Source organism: Triturus cristatus, chromosome 8, assembly GCF_964204655.1.
Source record: "Triturus cristatus chromosome 8, aTriCri1.1, whole genome shotgun sequence".
Classification (NCBI taxonomy): Eukaryota; Metazoa; Chordata; class Amphibia; order Caudata; family Salamandridae; genus Triturus; species Triturus cristatus.
In genome coordinates, this window is record NC_140591.1 from 602,149,363 (window position 1) to 602,176,905 (window position 27,543).

The 27,543-nt window shown below is 49.4% G+C and overlaps 1 protein-coding gene across 15 annotated transcripts in view; it reads right to left on the reverse strand.

Annotated features, from left to right (window-relative positions):
- Positions 1-27,543, reverse strand: part of MYCBP2 (MYC binding protein 2) — a 1,771,217-nt gene that overhangs the window by 940,164 nt on the left and 803,510 nt on the right. For all 15 annotated transcript variants that reach the window (XM_085622060.1, XM_085622057.1, XM_085622054.1 and 12 more), the window contains one exon: positions 12,809-12,927. In XM_085622060.1, coding sequence (XP_085478186.1) covers positions 12,809-12,927 — 119 coding nt within the window. The remainder of the gene's footprint in view (positions 1-12,808; positions 12,928-27,543) is intronic.

Sequence of the window (27,543 nt, forward strand, 5' to 3'; positions counted from 1 at the left end):
AAAGGCCTAGACTCCTCGAGTCGAGGCAGCGACCTCTGAAAAGGCTTCGACTGCTCGAATCGAGTCGGCGGCCTCTGATAAAGCCACAAATCCTCGAGTCCAGCCGGAGACCTCCAAAAAGGCCTCGACCATTGGAGTCGATCCGGCGTCGGCAACCTCCGAAAAGGTCCCGACCGCTTGGAGTCGGACCGGCGTCAACTCAACAGTACCCAAGGTGGAAACCTACGGGAGAGAGTACGCCGAAGCAGTGTCATGCACCGCGCCGCAGCCACCTCCAGCGATGCCGCAGGGAACCTCGGAAGGCTGTGTGACAGCGCTATGGAAGGGCTAGACGTAATGGGATACCCCTCCGGGCCATGTCCGAACGTTGCGGCGACTCTGGCGTCAGAGTCAGAGCACTTGGTTGGAGCAGAGGGTAATCCTGCCGGCGGTGTCCCAACCTGAGTCCCTACCCCTCCTGTGGGGCCCGGAGGCGCGCCAGGGAGGTGGGGGGTAAATACTTACCCGAGGTAGGCGGATGACCCATGTGGACGACTCCGCCAGAGAAAGAGACATGCGTCACAAGGGGTCCGTTCGGGACATCTGGGCAGCCAGCAGCCTCACGCGGCGGTCCCGCAGGGATTGCGGCCGCGGCAAGCAGCGCACTCAACCGAGTCATGGTGCTTTCCCAATGTGAGAAAGTGGCTCTGTATATACTGTTCTCAAATAGGTACAGTGTGTGCAGAGTCCACAGTCCCCAGAGGTTTGGCAGAGGCTAAAGTTAGATATAACCTTACTCTCTAAAGTGGAAGCTTGGTCGAGCAGTAAGGCAGTATCAGAGGACAGTGTAAAGCATTTGTTGCACACTCTGAGTCAGCAAATGGTCTCACACACTCAATAACTGAACTCTAGGCCAATGGTTTATATAAAAAAAATATGTCTGTTTTATTTTAGAACCAACAATAGGTATTAAAATATACTTTCTCAGAATGAGATGCTTTAGGTAAATACTTTTGCAACATGCAATTGACTTTTGTAAATACTGGTTATATGTTGTTGCAATAGGCAACACAATAATGCATTGAGCTCAATGGAAGTTTTAAGTTATTTGCAATAGATTACTTTCGGATTACTTTTGTAACTCCAGGACTGGATCCTAGATTCAGTCCTGGGACAGTTCTTAGAAACAAGTGATAAAAGTCGACTTAGTTACTGTTGTAATTTTTAGGCAATATTTAGCTATTTTAAAAGTTGACACTTAGGAGAAATTTCATAGTAAAACGGTCAATGATTCCCTATGGAAGAAAATTCAAGTTGCAGGTAAAGTAGGTTCTCGTTACTTTTGTAATCCAGTACTAGGCTCCTAGAGTCAGTACTGGGATCTCTATCTAAAACAGGTAAGTAATTACGTTTTCACAGTTAGCACGATTTTTAAAGAATATTTAAAGTTTTCAAAAATTGACACAGAAGAAATTTCACAGAAAAACAGTCAATGATTTACTATGGAAGAAAACTGGGTTACTGGTAAGTACGGTTGTGAATATTTTTCAGGGTCAGTGCTGGGCACAAAGGTCCAGCACTGGGATCTCTCCTAAAAGCAGGTGAGTATTTTCGTTTTCGTTACTCGGCTGATTTTTGGTGAATATTTTAAGTTTTAGAAACTCCACACACAAGAAATTTCAGAGGAAACCAGTCAATGTTACCCTATGGAGGAAAATTGGGTTATCGGCTTTTGGGCAAGTACTCGACTGGCAGAGTTAAGGTTCTGGGCATAGACTCTGGGGTCTCCCAGGGTCAGGTAGGTACAGTTATTACACCCTCAGCGGCGCAGGGGCAGCCAGGTGCAGAGTGAGTTAGGCTCAATGTTATCCTATGGGAGGCAGGGGGGCCTTGGTTGGTGGCTGCTGACTAGCAGGCCATGCGGCTGTAGGAGCTGGGCTCCTGGTTACTTGCTATGGGCAAATGGGGAAGTAGATAGGTGTAGAGGTTACACTACCAGGGCCACTCGGGTGCTTTTGAGCCTTCGGGCGCTCAATTGATTTCAATGGGAAAGTTCCTGGTTGAAAAAAGGCTGCAAGCTCGGGACGAAGATTCTTCAGGTGCCACAACCACTTCGAGAGGTAAGTTGGGTAGTTGGAGGATAGGTAGGTACCCAGGAGTTGGGCACAGGGGGCCGCAGGGCGCCAGGGTGCCTTTTGGTGTCGGGAAATCTTACCCTCTGTTGATCGCGGTTGGGGGGGTCCCTGGTTCTGAGGCTGCAGGCATCGTCAGGAGCGTTGATGGAAGTCCTTGGGTGCCGGACTCGGGGTCACAGTCGCCGGGGGGTCGTCCTCATGGTCTTTGTTCACTCTGGCACAGGCCAGGCTTGGCGGGTGCAGAGTGTGCAGGGTTCGGGGTTCTGGGCTGATGCCAGGGATTAGAAGTTGATTTTGAGCAGAACCTCTGCTCATGGGAGTCCCAGGTGCTTAGAGCCAAAAGGTAGGCTCCAGGGGTTTGTGAGGTTGCTGGCCACAAGAGGTGCCGGGATGTAGCAGGAGCAGGTTCGAGCTCTCAGCACCATGTACTCTTAAATGGCAGCACTGCACTTACAGTTCTCAGGAATGGACCTGGGTACTGTAGGGGCACAGGGATCATGCTCCTGTGCCCACACCACTGGCATAGGGCACCCAGCTAGAGGGGTGGCTGATGTATGCAAGGGCAGTGTAGGTGGTGGGCATGGCACACAGGGATGTGTGCCATGTCGACTCTGTTTTGTCTTGTACCCAGACACTCAGCCTGCAAGGGCAGTATGTGTGTGTGTGTGTGTGTGTGTGTGTGTGTGTGTGTGCGTGCGTGTGTGTGTGTGTGTGTGTGTGTGTGTGTTCGGGTGCAGGGCCTCTAAGGGTGACACAATGAGTGCTGCAGCCATTAGAGGCCTTCCCTGGTCACAAGGCCCTGGGTACCTAGGGTACCATTTACCAGGGGCTGACATGTGGCGAGGGTTTGCCAATTTGGGTTTGAGGTTTTCAGGGAAGGAACATAGGCCCTGGGCACCTGATTGGCAGGAGTCCAGGGCACACTCAAAGTACATTAAGCAAAAAGTGGGGGCATACCATGCAAGAAAGATGGCACTTTCTCACACCCAAGCACCACATACAGAAGTCGTGAGGGTCAGTCGCTGACATCTGTCGCGAGCAAGACCGGCACGGTTTGAAGCCCGCAAGGGGCATCGAACACACTGTTCCTGGACGCAAAGGCGTCGAAAAGGCCTGTAAGTAACAAGAACAGGCCCGTAGTATTAATTTCCCGGATCCGCGTTAGGACGCGGAAAAGAAGAAAACTGACGTCAGCATGCCGGGAGGGGCTTACATGGCTCCATTGAAGTCTCTTCCGTGGACGACGTTGGGACGCAGCCAAGCGGCGCCGCCTCCCAGCATGCAGGGGTACAGCTGGGGAAAAAGTATTTTCCAGATCAAGTCTGATGCCTGGGGCGATATCTAAGTTAAGGAATCTGCGGCTTGATGTCTCTATCAGATGCCACTTCCCAGTCAATATCGTCCAATTCCCCTGTTGTGGTTTCTCATTTGGCCCTTAATGGCTTCAGATTGTTCGGGACATTATTGACGAGCGCTCTTGCAAGTACAGGAGCCTGCTTTCTCAACTATTTCCCCTTGAAGCAGTCTCTCTTCTAGGGGTCCTTACTTAAGAATATCATGCATTTCTAGACCCTCCACGTAGGCTGCAATTGAAAGTATTTGTACTGTTGGGTGTCAATTAGCTGGTATTATCTTTGGAGCGAGCTAAAGGAGATCAGGGATCAGTCCTCCAGGAGGTCTCCCAGTCTGGATATCCCTATTATGTCCCAAGTGTTAAACCTCTGCAGCTTCCCTATTTCGGGTCTGCATGCTCCCTCCCACAGTGGTGTCTCACGGGTAAGTTTTTTTATCCCACCCCATTTGACGTTCCGACCCCTTCCAGGTTTCTAGTGTCCACTGGGTTACTGGTAGTAGCTGTCTTACCCCCTTGCCACCATAGATGTAGTGGAGATATGTTCGTGTTTGAAACTGGAGCCTCTCCAGAGCATACGTCGGGTGGTCGCCTGGTAGGTGTCACAAGTCATGAAGTTCTATCAAATGGGCTGTTCGGTTGTATGATCGTTTATCTGGGTGAGATATCCCCCCATTATATTGATTACGTTAGAGTGTCTGTTGTATGACCCTTGAATGGCCGCCGTTCCACAAAAGCGTGCAGACCTCCCAATCTATAGTGACAAAAATTCTCCAGGATTTTGTTCTATGTGTTTTGAAGGATGTAAAGCAGCTTTGGTAAAGTAACCATCTTGTACATGGCAGCCCTGCCTAAAAGCGCCAATGGTAATATTCTCCATTTTTCTACGTCCCTATGGAATTCTATCAGAACCCTACAGATGTTATGGTTGAGACTTGGCGAGGTATTCGTGGTTATGTAGAGACCAAGATATCGAAACTCCTCACTATCCACGCATAGGTGTCCTGGGAGGCAGAGTATATCAGCATTACCCTTAAAAAGGTCGGCCGGTAGCCAATTGGGTTTCGGGTTTCCCCTGGTTTTTGTCTACCTATTGCTGCTACTACTTCCTCCAGTGCAAGTTCTACTTCCAGCGCTGATTGCTCGTTCAAGGATAGAAAAGGAGTGGCAACTGTACTTTCCTGCCAAGCCAGGCCAGCAGTCTCCCTTCCCTATCTCCCTCCTCGTGGAGGCAGTACTGCGTAGCCATCATCAGGGATTTCGCCTCTCTGCATGCCAGTGCTTGGTATTCCCTACGGGTAACTGTGATCTGGCGCAATTTTAAAGGCTCCACATCTGGTCCTAAGTTCCCCTCCAGGTCCAGGAGTTTATCCTCCAGGGCCTCTACTTCTTGCACTTCCTTCTTTTTCTTATGTGCAACCATGTTTGTGCCCTGTCCCCGAGTACAGTCTTGTATGCCTCCACAGGATAACTGCTGAGGACACAGAGTCCTTATTTTCGCTAAAGTATAATTAGTGTCTACCCTATCTAACGGGCTACCGTTGTGTCCTTTAGGTCCCACGTGTTTAGTCGCCATCCTGCCCCTGCGTCTCGCTCCCACCGTTAGCCAGAGGGGTGAGTGTTCTGACAATCACCTTGCCAGGGACTCCACCCTCTCCACTGCGTCCATCTCCCCTGCGAGGGTCAATATATATTTGAGTCTCAAGAACACCTTGTGGGCGCCTGAGAAATTGGAGTATGAATGGTTATTGGGTTGTCATTGAAGCCAGAGATCGGTTAAACTTAATGTGTTCAGGACCCCACCAGGAGCGTGACCTCCCACTGTCCTGGGGTCGTGCTTCTGCGGTCCATGTATGGGTCTACAATGTCACTGAAGTCTCCCCAAACTCTGTGTGTTAAGGAGCCAGCATTCAGCAATATCTCAGCTACTTTATCTAGCATTCGTCTTTGGAGTCGAGGAGGTGCTTAGACACTAACAAGGGTAAGATATCTGTAGCCCCATATCCCCTGGACTGCCACATATGTGCCATTGGGATCTGCCCAGGTTTTATGTACAATGAAGAGGGTGTCTTTCTGGTTAGGATGGCAACCCCTCTTGATCCTGAGGTAAATCTGGTGTGAGCTAGGGTTTTATATGCCCCACTCCCTATGAACCTGCACTGTGAGCCCTTTAAGTGTGTGTGTCTTGAAGGAGGTCTATGTCTGGTTTCAGCCGATTCAGTTATTTGGCAACCACCAGCCCCCTCTTGATCTTGCTGTCAAGACCATTCACATTCCATGTTAGTGGAGAGTATCTCCCATCAGCCATAGCATGTGGTGTTGTGCTCTGTCATATTTGATGATCGCATATTGCCCTGAAATAGAAGTACTGCCACCTTCTCCATTTTTATTACCACTCCACACAACTTTAGAACTAAAACTACCCCCTCCTTCTAACCTAACCCTAGGCTCCGAGACCCTCCTCAGCTCCTTCCCTTCCCTCTCTATCCCGCTACTCACATTACCCAACTGGCAACATGATAACTGTGTCGTGGAGTAAGCCTGAGGGGTCTGTGCACCCCCCTCCCCAGTTTCCAACCCTAAAACAATCAGAAAATGATGTACTGAAAACTGACCTAAACACCCTAAGAATGTGTATAACGTATTTCTTGGGGCACCTAGTGCCGTCTTACTGTCTCCCGGCTCACTGCCAGGCTTGTGTGTCCCATCATTCTTCTCCTCCATCAAGCACTGTCTGCAAGTCTGAGTCTAGAACGGCTGTGTCCGGACACCAGTCCACCTTATGGGTGATCTCCTGCAACAGCGGGCAATTTATCGGATTTCAGTGAAAGTTTGTGTTCTGTCGGGCCCTGAGTGACCCGTCGTCAGCGTCTAAGCTGGTCTCTCTTCCTTATCATTTGCGATGAGTCAACTTCTGTGTCTGAATTTCGTGCCGCCTCAGAGGGATGCTTTTTCGGCACGAGGGGTGTACCCGGGTGCTTGCTCGTGGGGCCAGCACAAGGGCCCCTTCTCTCTCTCTCGGAGGCTTGGGTCCGGTACCCCTCTGTGTTTCAGGGTGAAAAGGTCCCGCTGAGTCACGCCTGTGGCCCACAGGGCCCTTCTCCAACCAGGTCCGTGCCTCTTCCAGGGCATCATAAAAGAGAGGGTTTTACTTTGAAAAATGACCATGAGCTTAGCCTTAACATATATTGATGTGGAGAGTTGGCTGTTTTGCTTTGACCGAGTCAAAGGATCGCCTTTGCTTCTTGACTTCATGGGAGGACTGTGGGAAAACCATAATTTTGGCGTTGGCATGTCTAACCTCTCTGATGCAACACATCTCTCTGATAATTAGGTCTTAGCCCTGGAAGTTTAGAAACCAGGCGATCTGTGGTTGTGGAGGTATCCCTGCGGATGGCCTGAAGTTGGGCTTCCTGTGGGCCCATTAAATAACAAAGCAGAACGAGAACTGTGCCGCTGAAAAGTAGTCTAAGTAAGTTGTTGAGGAAGCATCCCGCGTCGTGCCCTCAATCCCCTCTGGGAATCCCACAAAGTGCAGGTTGTTCCTGCGCGCACGAATCTTTGCATCGGCCACTCTCCGTGCAATATCTTCGAGGGTGGCCGGGAGTTCAGTGACCTCTTTGCTTTAAGTGTGGGACATGTCTTCCACTTCCGATATGCAGCTTTCTGCTTGGGTCACTCTCTCTGCGAATCCTGGTGGAGTAGACTGACCTCGGAGCAAACCTTGCCTATCCATTTTCCCCATTACGGAGGTCTCTCTTCTTTGTGTTGGGCCATTTCAAGTGTGTTGGGCCATTTCGAGTGGCTGTGTTCTGGCATGCACCAACTGAAGCCCAGTAGGGCGCTGTCGTACAGGACTGCGTCAGTATAGCTGTATAGGTATTCAGTTCTTAGGAGATTGACCTTTCTGGTGGTCGCGTCGGTTGTTGCTGCTCAAGGCACGGGTAAACCCCTATGTCTCCACAGGCGGGCCTCTCTCCAGGACCAACATTGGACCACGAGTCGTTTCACGGTAAGTGGCGCTACAGAGATCGCGAGTAGGCATCTCTCCCGCCGGTCTGTGTTTCACTGCTATGGCCTCACCTGTTGCTCCCCCTTGTACGGTGTCACCATCATGTGTGCCACGTAGGGTCTGCCGGTAGAGTACACAAATCTCAAAAGCTCCAGTGTATGCTGCACTAGTCAAAGCAGCGCCAGGAGCGCCACTGTCTCGTATTACTACATGGGTCCACTACTTTACATGGTGACACAGTGGCCTCCACAATTGTCTCTAATCGCTCACAGTTTTTGTGTAATGAAGAGGTGTGGGGGGAGGGCTCCTTGCAACTCCCCCAGGCTCGTTTGGCCGCTGCTCAGTGTGACACCATCCTGTGTGCAGGAGTGTTGGGCCTTGGAATGGCAGATACTCCTCGCACCCCCCCCCCCCCACGTGTCCCTCGTCAGGCAGCAAAGCAAGTCGTCTCCTCACGGCAGGCAGTGGCCTCCTTATAGATTTGCCGAAAAGCCCCTGCTCCTCGGGCTACTTCCAGCCGTGCAGAACCTGTCGCCTGCGCAGCTCCAAGAGGGCCGGTGACACCCCTTCGTCCTCCAGGTCCACCTCCAGTTGCACAGCCCTTATCGCCTACGCGATCGCGTGAAGGCCACCGGCAGCCTATCAGTCCCCAGGATTAATCCCAAAGTGGGATGGGGATAGAGTGGAAGGGGCAGGGGGCAGAGGGGCAGGGGAGGTCGGGGTGTTCAGCACCTGACCCCTGTTGGTGTCACGGGTGTTGCTCTTGGGGGTTCAATCTCCCCCACTCTCCTTCAGCCCGAGCGGGGCCTAACATCTGGGTGAGGCCATTTTGTAGGGTACTCTGCCACCAAGCTCCGGGCCTCGCAGAGCTCAGGGGTCTCAGGTGAACTGCAGGGCCCACCCAGATCTCTGCCGTCATTGCTTATCTTCCACGATGATGTGGAATTAAGAAATCCGGTCAATGCACTTTCGGGATGCGGGATTAAAGCAGGATTGTCCATGGGTCACCGGAGCCTCCGGAAGACGCAGCTAGTCAGCCATGTTGTTGGCCACGGCCCCCTCAACTCGTAGTGTTGACCACTTACCATGACGCAGAGGCAGTGCCGATGAGCTCAATGAATATGGATGTGAAAGTAGGCATCCTTCAAGTCCAGGGGGCCATAAAGTTGCTTTGCAGCAGCGGGAGGATTACAACTTGTAGGGTGACTATGTGGAATAGTTTTGATACAATGTATCTGTAGAGAGGCCAGAGGTTAAGGATTGGTCTGAGAGATCCAACCTTTTTGGGAATGAGGACGTATAGTGAGTAGATACCTTTGCCCTGGAGTTAACAAGGCACTGGCTTTATGACTCCTTTGAGTTAGAGTGCCAAAACCTCCTCTTGCAGTAACGTGTGATGTTCTAGGCTGAGGGTGCCTAAGGTATTGGATATGTACCAAAAGAATTGGCAATGCGCCAGTGTATCGCCGCACTGCTACTCTTTTCTACAGCATCAATTTGCTGACTTTCTTTGTCAAGAGGAAGAACATCATCCATGGCCTGGGCTGCTGCCCTTTTCCTGGTAGTGATGACAACCAGGGAATCTTGTGGGACATGACCCCTGATGTAGTCAGAGGGCGCTACTCATAATTGGTGGTGACATCACCCAGGATTTGACTGGGTCATTAAGGATCTCAGGGGCCAATTTTATCATCCCCTAGAGCACACAGTGATATTTGACAGAACACTATTTTTGAGAGCATCTCAATTTAAAGGTCATCTTATGAAGGGGGAGGGTAATAGGTGCACCTTTTGGAAGGTGGCTTTGGTGGCTGTGGTCCGCAGTCGTGTCATACAGCAGGGAAGCCCTGACTAGGACATGTCCCAGATCTTGGTCTGTATGAGGATCCATTTCGTAATTCTCGCAAAGATCATCTGAGGTACCAGGGTAGACTGGGGCAAAGTCTTCAGCTGGGGAATAGGGGCTAGGACTACCCGTATCGAGTATGACTCCAGTGAGGGGAAGACCTAGGGTTGGAGGAGGAGATGGTGTAGGGGGAGGGGCAGGAGGTGGAAGAGGGGGAGGGGCAGGAGCAGAACCTTTGTGCTTAGGCCTCTTGGAGGGCAATAGAGGCTCAGAAGTGCCCGGTGATGGGACATCTTCGAAAGCAAGACTACACTTGTTTTGCATGGTTTTTTCTGAGGCATAGATCTTTCCTGTGAGTAGGTGGATGATAATCCACTTTTGTCTCTTGTCCCTTTCCTCAATCTCAGGAGCAGCGGGTTTTGGAGCAGACCATGGCTTCAGCGTCAACAGCAGTGGCTTATGCGCCTATGGCGCTTTCAGCCTCGATGATGGAGCCGACTTCTAGATTTCAGAACGAACAGGCACCCTCAGACTCGAGGCTTGCTGAGGTTCCTGGAAGGATCTTTCCACGTCTCCAAGGCCCTGCTTTGGTGTCAAACAGCGATAGAGAGTGGTGGCGCACCTGAAGATGGTGGTGACCAAAGCACAGGACTCGATGCCCGTTCCCTGAAGAGGAGTTGCTCGGCTGTGATGTGCAACTGTTTCTGGGTCCTGAAAGAGGCTTGGTGTCAATAGTACTCACACACGGGTTGGTTTCCAGACAAGGATCGGGGCCGAAGGAGGTGGATGGAGCGTCCTCGGGTGCCTCCTCTTCTTCCAGACGTTGTTTCTCAACTGGCTGAGAGTTGTCTGTGTCAATGATCTCAGGACTGGGTTGGCGTGCCAGAAGGTCAAGTGACTCACTTGAATGCTTTTCGTGGCGCAGAGCAGGTCAGTCTCGCAGAAGATGTTTAACGTTTCTGAAGAGGACTTTGACATTCTGCTGTGGGTCCAGTGCCTGTCTTGTCGCTGACTCAGAGTTTTCCTGCTGCAGAATGCCGAGCAGGAGTCACACCTGTTCTCGTCATGATCCAGCATGCACACTGCGTGGAGATCGACCCAGGGGTACTTAAAATTGCACTGCGGACAGCTTCTCAAGGACATCCATTCCATAACGTTGAGGGCATCTTCATTCTCCAACAGTAGTCCGGAGCACTCGAGCGCCCGGTCGCTCAGCGACAATCGGCTTGAGGAACACAGCAAGCACAGTAAGAAGAAAGAACTGCGTTGAAGTGTTATCTTGCAACGGAATGGAAGGCAATGGACCCAGGGGCCATCACAGAAACCAACAAATTTGTCAAGACTAAGAGCAATTCTGATTCAAGCCCAAACCAGATGGCAGAGAAAAGCAATCTGACAGTTATGTTGGTGCCCACGCACATCCATGACCAGAGGAGGAGTTACAAAGACTTTGTAACTCTAAAGACTTATGTGCAGAACAACAGGTTGCAATTGTCCAGGCCCAACACTACATGGTAAGAGTAGGCAGAGCATGTCTTTATACAAACGTGCATGCTACAAACACATGGCTTCTTGGTCTGTGCAGCTCGAGTTACAATTGGTCCTTTGGCATTGTTGCTATAGCATGAATATAACTAGCTTTACGGGCCTTTTTTTTAGTTTGTGATGTTCCTGGAGGAAAGAGCAGAGCTGGACTATCTTTACAAGGCCATTTCCTCTGGCCTAGCAGAGTTTATGTATACAGTTTTAAATGTGCCTTTATTCTCCTTCCGTACAGAATACAGGATTATTCATTAGTAGTAAAACAAAAGTAATGTCCCACGTTGTGTTTTTTGTTCTGCCATTGGATATTATGATGTAAATTTTGTTTCACGCTATATTGAGAGTATGATTTCTATTAGAAAAGGTATATAATACGTTGTGTGAGGGAGCTAGACTTTTCTGGGACTCCTGTTAAGCATGTACTAATGACAGACTATTCTTTGTTCTTGAACTTAGAATAATTTCTAAGCCGCTTGCATGTCCTTTACAGACGGTCCTTGTGACTTTATAATTAGAATATTTTTACTACTGTCAGAGGATACATTGAACTGACTATGTTTACCTTCTGTAATATTTCTTTACATTTACAAACACCTTCATGGTTTGTACAAGAATTTTCTCCCATGTGGGGTTCCTTGACATTTAATTCATCGGGCTCTAAACCTTTGGGACTCGCACGGCCTGATCTGCCGTATCGCCCTTTTTATTGGTAGAAAGCTCAGATACACACAAGGCAGCAAGAGCAGAATAGATGTGTTAGATCTCTCATTCTTCAGCAAATTACCAGGGTTCATTGCCTTCTGATTAGGAATAGCAAAAGGGTACTCATTCCTACAAACCAATTTCAGAGGAGGATAGGAAGAAGGAAAGAGCTTTTTTTAGGTTGGCATCAGACTGGCACAGAAAAAACGATCCATATTACAGAGTCAGGCCGGGTCAATGCATCTAAGAATGGTGTTTGGAAGAGCCATACCCTCTTGACCGTGCCCAAAACACAGCCTCAATTGTGAAGAAAACCCCCAACACATAAGGGCCACATGCAATGTCCAACAAACCTGATAAGAAGGAATCTTTACTATCAAGCATATAGCCTAACAGGTTGCAGAATGGAGCAGAAACTGACTTTGCTATTTTAAAATGAGGGTTTCATGAACAAGGGTTCTACTTCAAGAAAGATGTATCTTTAGATCCAAGAGGATACGTGATAGTAAGATTTTGCTCCTCTGGATCTTAGCATAAAAGAAATACCCTTCTTCAGCACAGAGCCAAAGAGTTTCAAACTCATCAATAAATATACAAGTGAGGATGGCAAAATAACTAGAGGGATCACAAATGGCTTATATAACTAAATGATGAGAAGCTCGCTTTTCACTTTACCTAGGACAATTTTTTGCATGAAAATCCAGGGAAGTTGTTTGGCTGTAACAATTAACGAAAAGCATAACAAGTCTAGACTTTACTGCACTCTGTTTAGTAGATATTATTGATAAAAAGCAGTGTAAAAGAAATTAAAATAATATTTTAATTTTATAGGACTAGTAAAGAGCGATGGTCTTGAAAAAATAAAATGTGACAATCTGTCAAGAACTTTCTACGGTTGGTAGTTAAGCATGAAGTACAGGCAGCTGGGTTGATCCTACATTAGGGCAAAAACCATGCTTAAGCTATCAACAGCAAGAGGGTACCAGATTGCACGTGTAGGCAATACATAAGAGCATGAAATTGTTGCTTCAGCTATCTGTGTCAAAAAACTTTGCACCAGCCCTTGAAAACAATCATTTGACAGAAGATTTTGCACATGGAAATTAAGAAGGAACTTAGCGGTATTCCCCCAGGATTCTTTCAGTTATGGGGAGATCCAAGAGGTGCAAATGTTTGAAGAATGTTAGAGATTTTTTATGTTTGCATGACACATTGGCTAAGTAAGTGCAACGTATTCTCACCTCCTCTGCACCAGGGCAATATTCATATCCAACAGCTACACACTTGAAACCATAAAGGCAAGCTTTTTCATCCTTTACGTAGTCAGATGCAGTCTCCAGGGAAAACAGTGCTTCGTTTCCTAGGACAAAGTAATTAAAATTTAGCTGTCACATAATTGAACAATACTGCTTCAAGTCATGTTAGTGCTTTCAAAAGTGTGCATGTGTGAAAGAGCAAAGAAATGTGAATGTATGTGTATACATTTAAAGGACAAGTGATACATGTTGGAGTTGTTCAAAGGAGATGACTTGCGACACACGCATTCTTCCTTGTGCAAGGGCTCATCAATTCTTCTTTTGAGAAAAGGAGCTGATTGCAGAGTTGTTGTCTGTAAAGCACTGTTAATGGGTAAGAGCCTTCACTGACATTAAAAGGGTAACCGTAAAGATAACCAACCCCTGTAAGAAAGTGGCTCTGTATATACTGTCCCCAAATAGGTACAGGGAGTACAGACTCCACAGTGGTTTGGCAGAGGCTAAAGTTAGATAGAACCTTACTCTCTAAAGTGGTAGCTTGGTCGAGCAGTTAGGCAGTATCAGAGGACAGTGTAAAGCATTTTTTGTACACACTCAGTTAGCAAATGGTCTCTCACACTCAAGAACTGAACTCTAGGCCAATTGTTTTGTATATAAATAATTATTGTAGTTTTATTTTAGAACCAACAATAGGTATCAAAATACTTTCTCAGAATAAAATGCTGTAGTTGTATACTTTCAATAAGCAATAGACTTTTAAATGCAATAGTTACAGTTGTTGCAATAGGCAACACAACTCAAACACAATCATAACATTGAGCTCAATGGGAGTTTTTAAGTAAATGCAATTTCAATTTCTTTGCAAGTGATTTTCTTACTCAGGGTTGGATCCTGGATTCAACCCTGGTGCATTTCCTGTAAACAGTTGAAAGAAATCGTTTTTGTTACACAGTCGATTTTTAAGGAATATTTGTATGTTTCAAAAATCCACACTTAGAAGAATCTCTGGTAAAAACCAGGCCATGTTATCCTATGGAGGAAAGGATTATGCTACTTACCAGTATGCATCTGTTCTTGGCATGTATTGCGCATGGGCTTCGGCTCCATCCTCAGATTGTTTTTCGCCAGCAGGGAAAGATGGAGCGTAGAAGTAACAGTGAAGATGCCCATGTGTGTGCTATCTAAATAAGATAAACTGGAACAGATAAAGGTAGCCGGGGAGGCGGGTGGGCGTGTGTAGATCTGCAGCTCTACATGCCAAGAACAGATGCATACTGGTAAGTAGCATATTCTGTTCGAGGCATATGAGCTGCAGATTACACACTTGTGCATAGATTATATAGCAGTACCCACCGTTAGCGGCAACCACCCGTATCTGTTGCAGTGGTTTGAAATAACGTTTTGAGTACAGCCTGGCCCACACTAGCTTGCTGCTTAGTTTGCACATCTACACAATAGTGTTTGGTGAAAAGTGTGCGGTGTTGACCATGTAGCTGCTTTGCAGATATCATCTAATGGGATGTTCCCTAAGAATGCCATGGAAGCCCCTATTTTTCGTGTAGAATGGGCTTTCGGGGCAATGGATAGCGTTCGCTTTGCTTTATGGTAGCAGAATTGAATGCATTTTACAATCTACCTAGCTATCCCCGATTTTGAGATGGGGTTACCTTTGTGTGGTGGAGAGAAAGAAACAAACAGTTGTTTAGTCTTACGGAAAGGTTGTGTAGTAGAGTAAGGCTCGTTTGACATCCAGTGTGTGAAGAGCCCTTTCTGCAACGGTCTGTGGTTGCGAGAAAAATACTGGTAGTTCTACTGTTTGGTTTAGGTGAAAGGGAGAAATGACTTTAGGGAGGAATTTTGGGTTGGTGCGGAGAACAACCTTATTATGGTGCATTTGGAGAAAGGGTTCTTGAAAGTTAAGTGCTTGTATCTCATTGACCCTTCTAAGGGAAGTGATGGCTACAAGAAAAGCGGTTTTCCATGTTAGGAATTGTAGTTCGCATTTATGCAGAGGTTCGAAGGGAGGCCCCATTAGCCTTGTGAGAACGATATTTAAGTTCCACACAGGTGAGGGTGGCACTCTGGGGGGAATTATTCTTTTAAGGCCTTCCATGAAGGCTTTAATGGCAGGTACTCTAAAGAGTGAGAGAAGTTGCCTATTTTGTAGGTAAGCTGCAATAGCTAAGAGGTGTAGTCGAATGGACGTATAGGCTAGATTGCACCTTTGTAGGTGGAGTAAGTAGCCTATTATGTGTTGAATGGACACGTCCAGTGGATTGATGGTGTTGTTATGACAATAAACAACAAAACGTTTCCACTTGGCGGCGTAGCACGCTCTAGTGGTAGGTCTTCTAGCTTCTCTGATGACGTCCAAGCAGTCAGGGGGAAGATTTAGGTACCCGAATTCTAGGATTTCAGGAGCCAGATCGCAAGGTTGAGCTTCGCTGGGTCCGGGTGTTGGATCTATCCATGGTTCTGGGTTAAGAGGTGTGGAGAGAGGTGTAGTTTTTGGTGCGGCACTACAGATAGTTCCAGCAGTGTGGTATACCACAGTTGTCTGGCCCACGTTGGAGCTACTAGGATTAGTGTGAGGGAGTGTTATTGTAGTTTGCGCACCACTAGTGGAATGAGTGGGAGAGGCGGAAAAGCATACGCAAATCTGCCTGACCAGTTCATCCATATCGCATTTCCTTTTGACAATGGGTGTGGGTATCTGGCTGCAAAGCTTGGGCATTTGGCGTTCTCGTGGGTGGCGAAGAGGTCTATCTGTGGATGCCCCCACATTTGAAAGTACGGGTGAAGAACTTGCGGGTGAAGTTCCAACTCGTGGATCTGGTGTGTCTGCCTGCTGAGCAGATCTGCCACTGTGTTTTGGACTCCTGGGACATGCTGGGCTAGGAGAAAGATTTTCTGGGGTATTGCCCATCTCCATATGCTCTGTGCTAGGTGAGAGAGCTGTGGAGTGTGTGTACCGCCTTGCTTTTTAATATAATACATGGCTGTCATGTTGTCTGTTCGGATCAGGACTGCCTTGCCTGAAATTTGAGTTTGAAAAGATTTTAGGGCTAAGAAGACTGCTAGTAACTCCAGATAGTTGATATGGAGTAACTTTTGTTGAGGTGTCCAATTGCCCTGTGTGGTGAGATGTAGTAGATGAGCTCCCCAGACGGAGAGCGATGCGTCCGTTGTCAGTACAGTTTGAGGAACCGGGTTCAGGAACGGTCGACCTTTGGAAAGGTTTGTGGTGTTCCACCACTGCAGAGAGCGATGGGTGCGACCGTCTACCAACACCAGATCTGTTAATTGACCCTGGGCCTGGTTCCATTGGCGCCCTAAGCAATCACGGAGAGGACGCATCTGGAGTCTTGCGTGAGGCACTATGAAAATGCAAGAGGCCATCATCCCTATTAGTTGCATAAACACTCGAGCTGGAAGGGAGTGTTGTAGTGCGAATTGTGCGCGTAGAGCTTGAATGCTTGCAATCCTGGCATGATTGTGGTAGGCTAGTGCTCTTGAGGTGTCTATGGTGGCACCGAGGTATTGTTTTGTGTGGGATGGTTGGAGATGGGATTTCTGGTGGTTTACTGTGAAGCCCAGCTGGTGGAGTAATTGAATGGTGGTAGATGTGTGTTGAACACACTGATTGTATGACCCGGCTTTTATCAGCCAGTCGTCTAAGTATGGGAAGACGTGGATGTGTTGTCTTCGCAAATGTGCTGCTACCACTGCTAGGCACTTGGTGAATACCCTTGGCGCTGTTGTGACTTCGAACGGGAGCACCTTGAATTGGAAGTGTTGGCCGTCCACTACAAATCTGAGGTACTTGCGGTGAGCTTTGTGCACCGGAATGTAGAAATACGCGTCTTTTAGATCTAAGCTGGTCAAAAAGTCATTTTGGGAGAGGAGCGGAAGTACCTGCTGAAGCGTTACCATATGAAAATGGTCGGAGTGTATGTACGTGTTTAGGGGCCGGAGATCTAAGATGGGCCGCAGAGTCTCGTCCCTTTTTGGTATTAGAAAATATAGGGAGTAGACTCCTATGTTTTGTTGGTTGGCAGGGACGGGTTCTATTGCCTGTTTTTGTAGGAGGGATATTACCTCCTGCTTTAGGAGTATTAAATGTTCTTGTGACATTGGGCGCTGCCTGGGTGGAATGTTTGGGGGGGGTAGATATTAGTTCTAGGCAGTAGCCTGATCGAATTATCTGTGTCACCCATTTGTCTGAGGTGATGGTAGCCCAGACGGGAAGGAAATGTTGGAGTCTGCCCCCGACCGGAGTGGAATGGTCTGGGGGGGAAGTCATTGAGTAGGCGTTGTGGCAGAGCGGGCGTTGTTTGTTTTGTCTCTGCCTTTATTATTGTTACCCCTATAGCCGCCTCTTTGATAACCCCTCGTGAAGGTGGACTAAGTGGGGGATGTGTACGAAGTGGACGCGGTGTCTGAGGAGTAGCCTCTAGATGTACTCCGAAAGGAAGAGCGGCGAAAGGAGCGTCTAGAAGGGTGCGACTGTAAGGCTCCCATGGACTTCGCCATACCCGTATCCTTCTTCATTTTTTTAGGGCCTCATCCACCTTTGGGCCAAATAGATGTTCCTGGTCAAAGGGATGGTTAAGGATGGAGGCTTGTACCTCCGGTTTAAACCCGGATATTCTTAGCCAAGCATGGCGACGGAGGACGACGCTGGTATTGATGGCCCTGGAAGCTGTGTCTGCTGCATCTAAGGCACAGCGTATAGAGGTGTTAGTGATAGTCTTACCCTCTTGAATTAGTTCGTTGGCCCTAGCTTTATATTTTTCAGGGAGGTGGTGCATAATGCTTTCTAACTCATCTTAATGTGCCCTGGCCAATAGCTCGAGTATTGGCTATACGCCACATATTGGCTGCTTGTGACGCAGTGCGCTCTCCTGATGCGTCCAGTAGCTTTGACTCTTTGTCAGGTGGTGGTGTTTCGCCCGACGCCTGGGAATTCGCCCTTTTGCGTGCAGTGGACACCACTAGTGAATCTAGTGGCGCTGGCCATCTGTTGTAGGAGGGATCTGTGGGGGCAGATTTCTATTTCTTTTCCATGCGCGGGTTAATGACCCTGACCCGAACTGGGTCCTTAAAAACTTCTGGCGCATGCTTACCACCCCTTTAAGCATAGGTAATATGGAGGTAGACCTATGTGTGGTGTCGAATGTGTCGAAGAGGAAATCTTCCTCCACGGGGTCGGTATGCAAGTCTACCCCGTGATAGTGTGCCGCCCTTTGAAGAAGATGGTGGAACCCCAATGAGTCTTCTAGTGGAGATGGCCTGGCGGGGTAAAGGTCATCTTGTGGGACGTTGGGAATATCAGGGATATTGTAGTCGTCCCATGGGTCTGAGGATCCTGTAGGAGTGGGGTCCCCTGGGGGTAGTGTAGGAGAGTAGGGTCTGCTTTCTATGTTCACCCCCACTTTTTGCTTTTGCTTTACTGGTTTTCGACTTAGATGTGGCTGTGGGCCTGCTAATCAGACCCACAGCCCTGCTGTTCTCTCTCTAAATTGATACTATGTACTTTAGGTGCATAACCCATTTGGATAGGATCACCTTATTGGCCCCTGTACAGTGTACCTTAGGTACCCAGGGCATAGGTGTACCATAGGCCTACCAGGTGCTGCAGCATGTATTATGCCACCCCTGGCCTGGCCTTCCATTATGACACAACTGGCTGATCACTCAGCTGGGGCAAGGTCGTGTAATCACTCCTTGCTTAGGTGTAGAATTCCTATACCTATCTTACATATAGACACATGTGTACCTATCAGCCACTCCTATGGCAAGCCTTAACAATCCTGGAGGCACAGTGCTTGGTAACATGTGAGATGGTGCTCTAGCATGAGCTGAGCCTGTCTGCAGCTTTCGGAACCATGTCCTTATAGCTGTTCTATGATATAGCCTACCATATACTCTTAAAGTGCCTTACAATCTTAAACGGTTATGGTAACTATGGTTTGGCTTTATCAAAACATGTCGTGTAAGGTGTCTAACACTTTGGAATAATACCCCCATCCCATTTCTGGGGATGAGGATATTATCCCTCCCTTCTAGAGGGAGAAGACATGTTGTAACCTACTTACCCGGTTAAAGTTAACCAGAGCCCCAGCATCACAAAATGGATGCTGCTGCCACGACACAAGTCTGACCTCCTGCTGCTGGGAGTGATCCCGGCAAGGGAGGCTTGGACAATAGGTTTCCTGCCTTGGGAGGTGCGAGCACCACCCCAGACAGGCCTTAGTATATTGGGGCAGGGAGGGATGAATGAAACGAGACACTGCCTGGGGCACACAAGGTGCTCCATGCATAGTCCAGTTCAAACCGGTGCTGGGGCACTCCAGCCCCAGTCCTGGCGCGAAACTGGACAAAGGGAAGGGGGTGTAACCACCCCCCTCCCAGGTCCCACCCATAAGGCGTGACCTAGCAGGCAACCCAGCCCCCCAGATTAGTATAAGAGTGGTAGCTGGGCCCCAGGAGATTAGATTATCCTGAACCTGCAACTTGAACAGAAACTCTGGACCTTCGACATTCGACGAAAGAAGAAGACTGAAGAATCTCACTTGTGGCCAAGGAGTGGCTACCCTGTGCAAACAGGCTCCATCAAGAGACTACCCTTTGCTTTGCTGAAGTTCTACGAGGGACCGACTGCAGAGCCCGACCAGAGCCTTGACTTCCAGACTTCTCCGACCCTGATCCACATCCACAGCCGAGCTGAGATCCGTGGAGGCGACGAGAGACGTGGGACCGGCTACCTGGGAAAAGTGGCTAGTATCTTCCAGCGCAGCTTCTGAGGCACCCTCGAAGTTGTGCACCGGGGATTGAGAAGCCCCAACCCCAAGCACCATCTGCACCGAAGATCAGCCCCCCACACTCCACGAGTCCTGCGTGGGGCCCTTCTGCATTTTTCTGCTTGCCGCGTCTGTCCGGTTGCTTGCCCGTTGGCTAGCGGCCTTTGTGATGACACACCTTGAAATCTTCACTGCTGGTTTGGCTCCTCCAGACTGGCTCCCGCTTCTTTGCAAAAGAGAAGCACCCCAGACCTTCCTGGTCTGCACCAGAAGCAAGTCCTCCGTTCTTCGTGGGTTCCGCTTGCCAAGGCTTGGTGAGTCCTAGTTCGACGCCGCCGACAGCAAGAGCCTTCGTGGGACAGCTCGCCTCCTGGTCCTGGTCGTCCTCGATGTCTCCTGGTACCTGTGGCTGCAGCGACAAGCTTCACCTTTCACCTGCAATCTTCACAACATCGCCTGGTTCCTTCCTGGTTCCACGTGGTCACTGGCTAGTGACCTTGACTCTGTCCCTTCTGCTTGCAGGTATCCTCTCTTCCTGATCCCAGCCTTGGGATCCACCGGACACTCTTCACTGACTGCCTGTCAGCAACCTTCCTTCAGGCATCCATAGAAGTCCACAACGAAACCCGACGCAAGTTCACACCTATGCACCCGCAGCCCGTGGGCTAGGTAACTTGGGTACTTCGGTGCTCACAAGGGTAGTGACTATCCTAGGGTCTAGTTTCCGAGTCTCGACTCTCTAGCTGCTTCAGAAGTGTCCTTAAACTGTTAATTTCTAACTGCTAGTAATTCTATCGACTTTTACGCATTACGCGTGAGTGTTTCCACTCTGCACCTGAATCCCGTGGGCCTCCCACTTCCTAACTGTTGCTAGTGTAGTGTAGCCCCAGCGATTCCCTAGGCCTAGGCCTATCCTATTTCCGTGACAGTGGTCCTTATACCACTTCTTTAGTATATGGTTTGCGTGGCCCCTAGGGCCTAACTGTATTACTTACCTGTGTGACTTAATGTATGCTTGAATAAGACTGTGTTGTACTTACCTCTAATCTCATAAAGAGTGCTAAGGGTTTGACTAGAATAAATACACTTTATTTTATATATATATCTCTTGTGGTGTCCTTTCATTTGGTATTCAAGGGATTATATATGGTATCACAGCTGGCTTCACATGCCATTCAGAGTTTAGCCTAAGACTGCTCTTGTCCATGCTACCACTAGGATAGCTGGTCTAGAAGGTTCACTTTACAACCAATCACCATAAGGGTTGTTTGGACTGATATAAGGTGTACACTAGAACTAGTGACATCATACATCAGGCCAACTTCTCACAGGTAGGTCCAGGGGGACATCTCCTATGTCATCATATGGGTCCCTGTGATCATCCTCGTGTGGAGAAGGGGTGGGAGAACAATGAGGTTGGGGTGGAGAAGGTGGAGAAGGCAGAGGGGGTGGAGGTGGAGGAGGTGGGGAAGGTATTCTGAACGGAGAGGTAGCAGAGTCCTTCCTCTTTGGAGGAGGAGGTGGAGCAGGCTTCTCCAAATGTCTCTTTTTGGAAGAAAGTGTCAAATGTCCAGTTTTTGGATCCTTGGTGAGTGTTTTCTGCAAGGGATCCGGTGTAAATAAGTCCGGTGAGGATGGTCTGTCCGTCGGAGCCGAAGGCGTCGGGGCCGTTGACTTTTTAGGCTTTTCCGTGCCGGTTCGTTGTTTGGAACCTGGTTTGGGAACCTCCGGACGCTTGGTCGGCTCCGAGATGGATTTCGGCCTCGAAGTGTCGGTGCCGGTGGCCTTGTGTGCTTTGGTCTGCACCCAAGGTGGTGTCGGTGCCGAAGAGCTGGGTTTCGACCCCGAGTGCTTCGGTGCGGAGCTCGGTGTCGATATGGGGATCGGCTTCTTTTTCGGTGCCGAAGCATGTGTATCGGCACCGGGGATAGGCTGAATCGAGCCCGACCTGCCGGAAGGCTTGCTTGGCTTCTTCATCGGGCCCGAAGGTGGGGTGTTGGAAGCAGTGTCCTTGGTCTTGCCTAGGCCTGGAGGCGAAGGTGTGACCGGAGCCTTTTTCGGTGCCGGCAGGGGTGTGGGGGGGGGGGGGGGGGGGAAATCAGTACTCACGACCCTCTGCGCCAGGGTGATGTCCTCCACATCTAAATCGTCGGCCTCGGAAGCGCTGACAAGGCCTTCTTCGGTGTACCGCTCTGGAGCATCGATGCCTTCTCCGAAGATGTCGTCTGGAATCGTCGTGGAGTGTGCCATAGTTCTTCTGGCTCTTCGGTCCCGAATAGTCTTTTTGGACCGGAAGGACTTACACGCCGGACAGTCTCGAGCCTCATGTTCAGGGGAGAGGCAGAGATTGCATACCTCGTGGAGATCTGTGTGGGGGAACTTGGACCCACATCGAGGGCACTTTTTAAATGGAGTCCTTTCCATTAGCCAGGACCGAAGCTTGGAAAGGCCCGAAGGCCGCCGTCGACGACTGGAACTGAAGGTCCGTGCCGATGAGAAGGCGCGTCGAGTGGGGGAGAAGGCGCGTCGAGTGGGGGAGATCGCGATCGAAACAATAACGCGGTTTGGGGTGAGGATTGCGCGTCGACCGTCGAACTGGAAGATGTTCGGAACCGGAGCGCGAAGATCACATCCGAGCCCGATGGCGGAAAAAAACAATCTGAGGATGGAGCCGAAGCCCATGCGCAACACGATCCAAAGGAGGAATCACCGACCTCGTGACTTCCAAAGACTTTCCAAGAGGAAAAACAAACTGCAAACATCCGGGCCCAACACCAGATGGCGATCTATGCACAAGTGTGTAATCTGCAGCTCATATTCCTCGAACATCAAGTTATCGGTAAGTACAGTTGTAACTGCTTTTCAGGGTCAGTGCTGGGCACCAAAATCCAACACTGGCATATCTCCTGATAACAGGTGAGTAATTTCGTTTTCGTTGATCGGCTGATTTTTAGCGAATATTTTAAAGTTTCAAAACTCGACACTTAGAAGAATTTCCAAATGAAACCAGTTAATGTTACCCTATGGAGAAAATGCAGGTTGTCGGCTTTCGGGTAAGTACTCGACTGGCAGAGTTAAGGTTCTGGGCATAGACTCAGGGGTCGCCCAGGGTCAGGTAGGTACAGTTGTTACACCCTCAGTGGCACAGGGGCAGCCTGGTGCAGAGAGAGTTAGGCCCAATGTTAGCCTATGGCTGGCAGGGGGCCTTTGGTTGGTGGCTGCTAGCAGGCAGGTCACGCGGCTGTGAGCTGGGATCCTGGTCACTTACTCAGGGCAAGTGGGGAAGTAGAATAAGATAGATGTTGCACTTCCAGGGGCACTCGGGCGGCTGGGTGCAGGGTGCTTTTGAGCTGTCGGGTGCTCAATGGATTCCAAAGGAGAATCTATCAGATGAACAAAGGCTGCAAGCTCGGGGACAGAGATTCTTCAGGTGCCACCACCACTTCGAGAGGTAAGTTGGGAAGCTGTAGTTTAGGTAGGCACCCAGGAGTTGGGTACAGGGGGCCACAGGGCAACGGGGTGCCTTTTGGCGTGGGGAAATCTTAACCTCTGCTGGTCGCGGTTGGAGGGGTCCCTGGTTCTGAGGCTGCCAATGTCATCAGGAGCGTCGAGGAGGGTCCTTGGGTGCTGGATTCTTGGTCGCACTCGCCGGGGGGACGTCCTCGTGGTCTTTATCCACTCTGGCACAGGCCAGGCATGGCGGGTGCAGGAGTAGAGGTTCCTGGCTGGCACCAGGGGTTTGTTACTTGCTTTGAGCAGAACCACTGCTCGTGGGAGTCCCAGTCTTTCAGAGTCACAAGGCAGTCAGGTCCTCTGGGGTTTTTGAGGTTGCTGACCACTGGAGATGCCGGGGTTTAGCAGGAGCAGGATCGAGGGTCGACAGGCCTGTAGGGCTGGGGCCAAGTCAGTTGGTGTCTTCCTCTTGTTAGTAGCTGCACGGCAGCTCTTCTTTCTTCTTGTTCTTCTTGCTTGTTCCGGATTCAGGATCTGAGGAAGGAAGGTTCAGGGTTCCCCTTAAAGAACAAGTTACTTACCTTCGGTAACTATGTATCTGTAAGAAACATTAGTTAGTTAGATTCCTCACCTTAGAATATCCCCAGGCGTCAGACTGGATCCGGAAGATTTTTCGTCAGCAATACCCCTTGCGCGTCGCTAGGCGTCGTCTGCGGCTCCGCGTCCGTCGTCGGCGTCGTGCGCCGGAATGAAGTCGGAGTACTTAGACGCCGCCCTCGCGCGCTGACGTCAGTTCTTGTACATAGCTTTCCGCGCCAGGAACGCAGAGCCATGCAAAGACCGACAATGGTGCCAAAAATAAAATCTAGGGGCCTGAAAAGGATAACCTTAACCCTAGATGTCAGTTCGCAGAACGGGGAGGATGGGTGGGTCGGTGAGGAATCTAACTAACTAATGTTTCTTACAGATACATCGTTACCGAAGGTAAGTAACCTGTTCATCTGAAAGAAACACGTTAGTTAGATTCCTCACCTTAGAATAGATACCCAAGCAATACCATCCCCGGTGGTGGGTCTGCGAACCAAGATCACACCAGAAAGTCCTGGAGGACAGAACGGCCAAAGAAGCCATCCCTCCGGACTTGGCTGTCAAGGCAATAATGCCTGGCAAACGTGTGTAGCGAAGCCCACGTCGCCGCCTGACAGATGTCCTGCAAAGGGACACCCCGTCCCAAAGCAGTAGTAGCCGCTGTGGCCCGAGTAGAATGGGCGCGCAGCCCAACAGGAGGGTCCTTTTTTGCCAAGGAATAACAAATTTTGATGCACAAAACGACCCACCGAGAGATGGTCCGTTTGTGCACAGCTTTCCCCTTCTTAACACCCACGTATCCAACGAAAAGTTGGTCGTCCACCCGGAACTGCTTTGTGCGGTCCAGATAAAAGGAGAGCGCACGTTTTGGGTCCAGACGGTGGAGCCTCTCTTCCTCTTTGGAAGGATGCGGAGGCGGAAAGAAGGTGGGCAAGGTGACAGACTGCCCAAGATGAAATGGAGTCACCACTTTCGGAAGAAAGGAGGGACGAGGCCGAAGGACAACCTTGTCCAGATGAACAGAGAGAAAAGGAGGCTTTGAAGATAAAGCCTGGAGCTCACTCACCCGTCTAGCCGAGGTGATGGCTACCAGAAAAGCAGTCTTAAGCGTCAGCAGACGAAGAGGACAATTATGAAGAGGCTCAAAGGGAGCACACATTAGAAATGTGAGAACAAGATTCAAGTCCCACTGAGGCATTACAAAAGGGACAGGAGGGAACGTGTGAGTAATGCCTTTTAGAAAGCGTGTAACTACAGGGGCCTTGAAAAGAGAAGGCTGATCAGGAAGCCGCAAGATGGCAGCAAGATAACCTTTCAAGGTGCCCAGGGCAGAGCCCTCCCGGGCCAAAGAAAGAAGAAAGAGGAGAACCTCAGAAAGAGGGGCGGAAAGGGGATCCACAGCCTTTGCTGTGCACCATGCCACATATCTGTTCCACCGGCAGGCGTATACAGTCTTTGTGGAGGGACGCCTGGCTGCCAGAATGATATCACAGACTTCAGGAGGCAAGTCAAATGGCATCAACTGCCGCCGCTCAATCTCCACGCATGGAGGTGGAGGCTGGACAGGTTCGGGTGGAGGACCGTCCCCTGCTGCTGCGACAGAAGATCCTCCCGAAGGGGCAGACGTATCGGAGGATCGGTCAACATACTGAGTAGCTCGGGATACCAGTACCTTCGTGCCCAATCCGGAGCCACCAAGATGACTTGGGCCCGGTCGTGCCTGATCTTCTTCAGCACTCTGGGCAGAAGTGGTATAGGCGGAAAGGCGTACAACAGACCGCAACCCCACTCGCGACGAAAAGCGTCGCCGAGCGGTGCCGCCTTGGAAATTCCAACGCGCAGAACTGCTGACATTGCGCGTTCTCTTCGGTGGCGAATAGATCTAATCAAGGCTCTCCCCACTGCTGAAAGAGACCTTGCGCCACTTCGGAGTTCAGACGCCATTCGTGATCCATCATGCACCGGCGGCTGAGTTCGTCTGCTCTGGCGTTCAGAGAGCCCGCCAGATGTTGAACCACTAGGGTGACGCCCTGGTGTTCCAGCCACGTCCAGAGGCGCAGAGCCTCCTGACAAAGGGTCCACGACCCCACCCCGCCCTGTTTGTTGCAATACCACATGGCGGTGGTGTTGTCCGTGAACACCTGCACGAGACTGCCCCTGACAGAGGGAAGGAAGGCTTTCAGTGCAAGCCGGATCGCTCTCAACTCCAACAGGTTGATGTGGAGACGAGACTCCGCCGGAGACCAGAGGCCTCTGATCTCCGCCTCTCCCATATGGCCACCCCATCCGAGGAGGGACGCATCCGTCACTACGACATGCTCCGGTTGGGGAAGGGAGAGGCTTCTGCCCATGACCAAATCGCGGTCCGTGAGCAACCACTGCAACTGCTGTGCAGTGCCCTCCGAGATCAGGACATGGTCGGACAGGTTGCCATGATGCTGGGCCCACTGAAACTTCAGGTCCCACTGCAGAGCCCGCATGCGCCGCCTGGCGTGATGCACTAGTAGGATGCAGGAGGCCATCAGCCCCAGAAGCCGCAACACTAGCCTGACCGAAACCCAGGATAGAGGCCGAAAGATGGGAATCAGGGCCTGAATATCCCGGACCCGCTGTTCCGGCGGATAGACCCGGAACTGCGCCGAATCGAGAACTGCTCCGATGAAGAGGAGCTTCTGAGAGGGACTCAAGTGTGACTTCGGCATGTTGATGGAAAATCCCAGCAAATGCAGGAGATCCGCCGTAGTCTGGAGGTGGGAGATGTGAGAAAGTGGCTCTGTATATACTGTTCCCTAATAGGTACAGGGTGTACAGAGTCCACAGTCCCCCAGAGGCTGATAGAGGTCAAAGTTAGGTATGACCTTACTCTCAAAAGTGGTAGCTTGGTCGAGCAGTAAGGCAGTACCAGAGGACAGTGTAAAGCATTTATTGTACACACTCAGTCAGCAAATGGTTTCACACACTCAATAACTGAACTCTAGGCCAATGGTTTATATATATAAAATATATGCTTGTTTTATTTTTAGCACCACAAAGGGGATAAAAATATACTTTCTCAGAATGAGAGGTTGAATATAAATACTTTTGTCTTAAGCAATAAATTTATGTAAACAGTCACAGTTGGTTGCAATAAACAATCCTATTTCCTAAACATAACAATGCATTGAGCTCAATGGTAGATTCAGGTTATTTGTAATAAATTACTTTTCAGATTACTTTTGGAATTCCAGGTCTGGCTCCTAGATCCAGCCTTGGGTCAGTATTCAGAATCAAGTGATGAAAGTCGACTTAATAACTGTAATGATTTTTAAATAATATTTAGCTATTTCAAAAGTTAGCACTTAGAAAATATTTCAAAGAAAACATTCAATGGATCTCTATGGCAAGAAATTCAAATTGCAGGTAGAGTACTTTATCGTTACTTTAGTAATCCAGGACTGGGTATCTAGACCCAGGACTGGGGTCCTTATCAAAAGCAGGTAAGTAATTTCGTTTGCAGAAATGGTACGATTTTAAAAGAATATTTCAAATTTGCAAAAATAGACACTTAGAAGAAATTTCACAGAAAAGCAGACAATGGTTTCTTATGGGAGAAAAATGAGTTAGAGGTAAGTATAGTTGTGGACACTTTTCAGAGTCAGGGCTGGGCACCAAGATCCAGCACTGGAAGCTCACCTAGGAGCAGGTGAGTAAATTCGTTTTTGTCACTTGGCTGATTTTTGGTGAATATTTGCAGTTTTGAAAAGTTCACACTTTGAAGATTTTTGAAGAAAAAGCCAGTCAATGTTACCCTATGAGGAAAATGAAGTTAGCGGTTTAAGGGTAAGTACTCGACTGGCAGAGTTGAAATTCCGGGCATAGACTCAGGGGTCCCCCAGT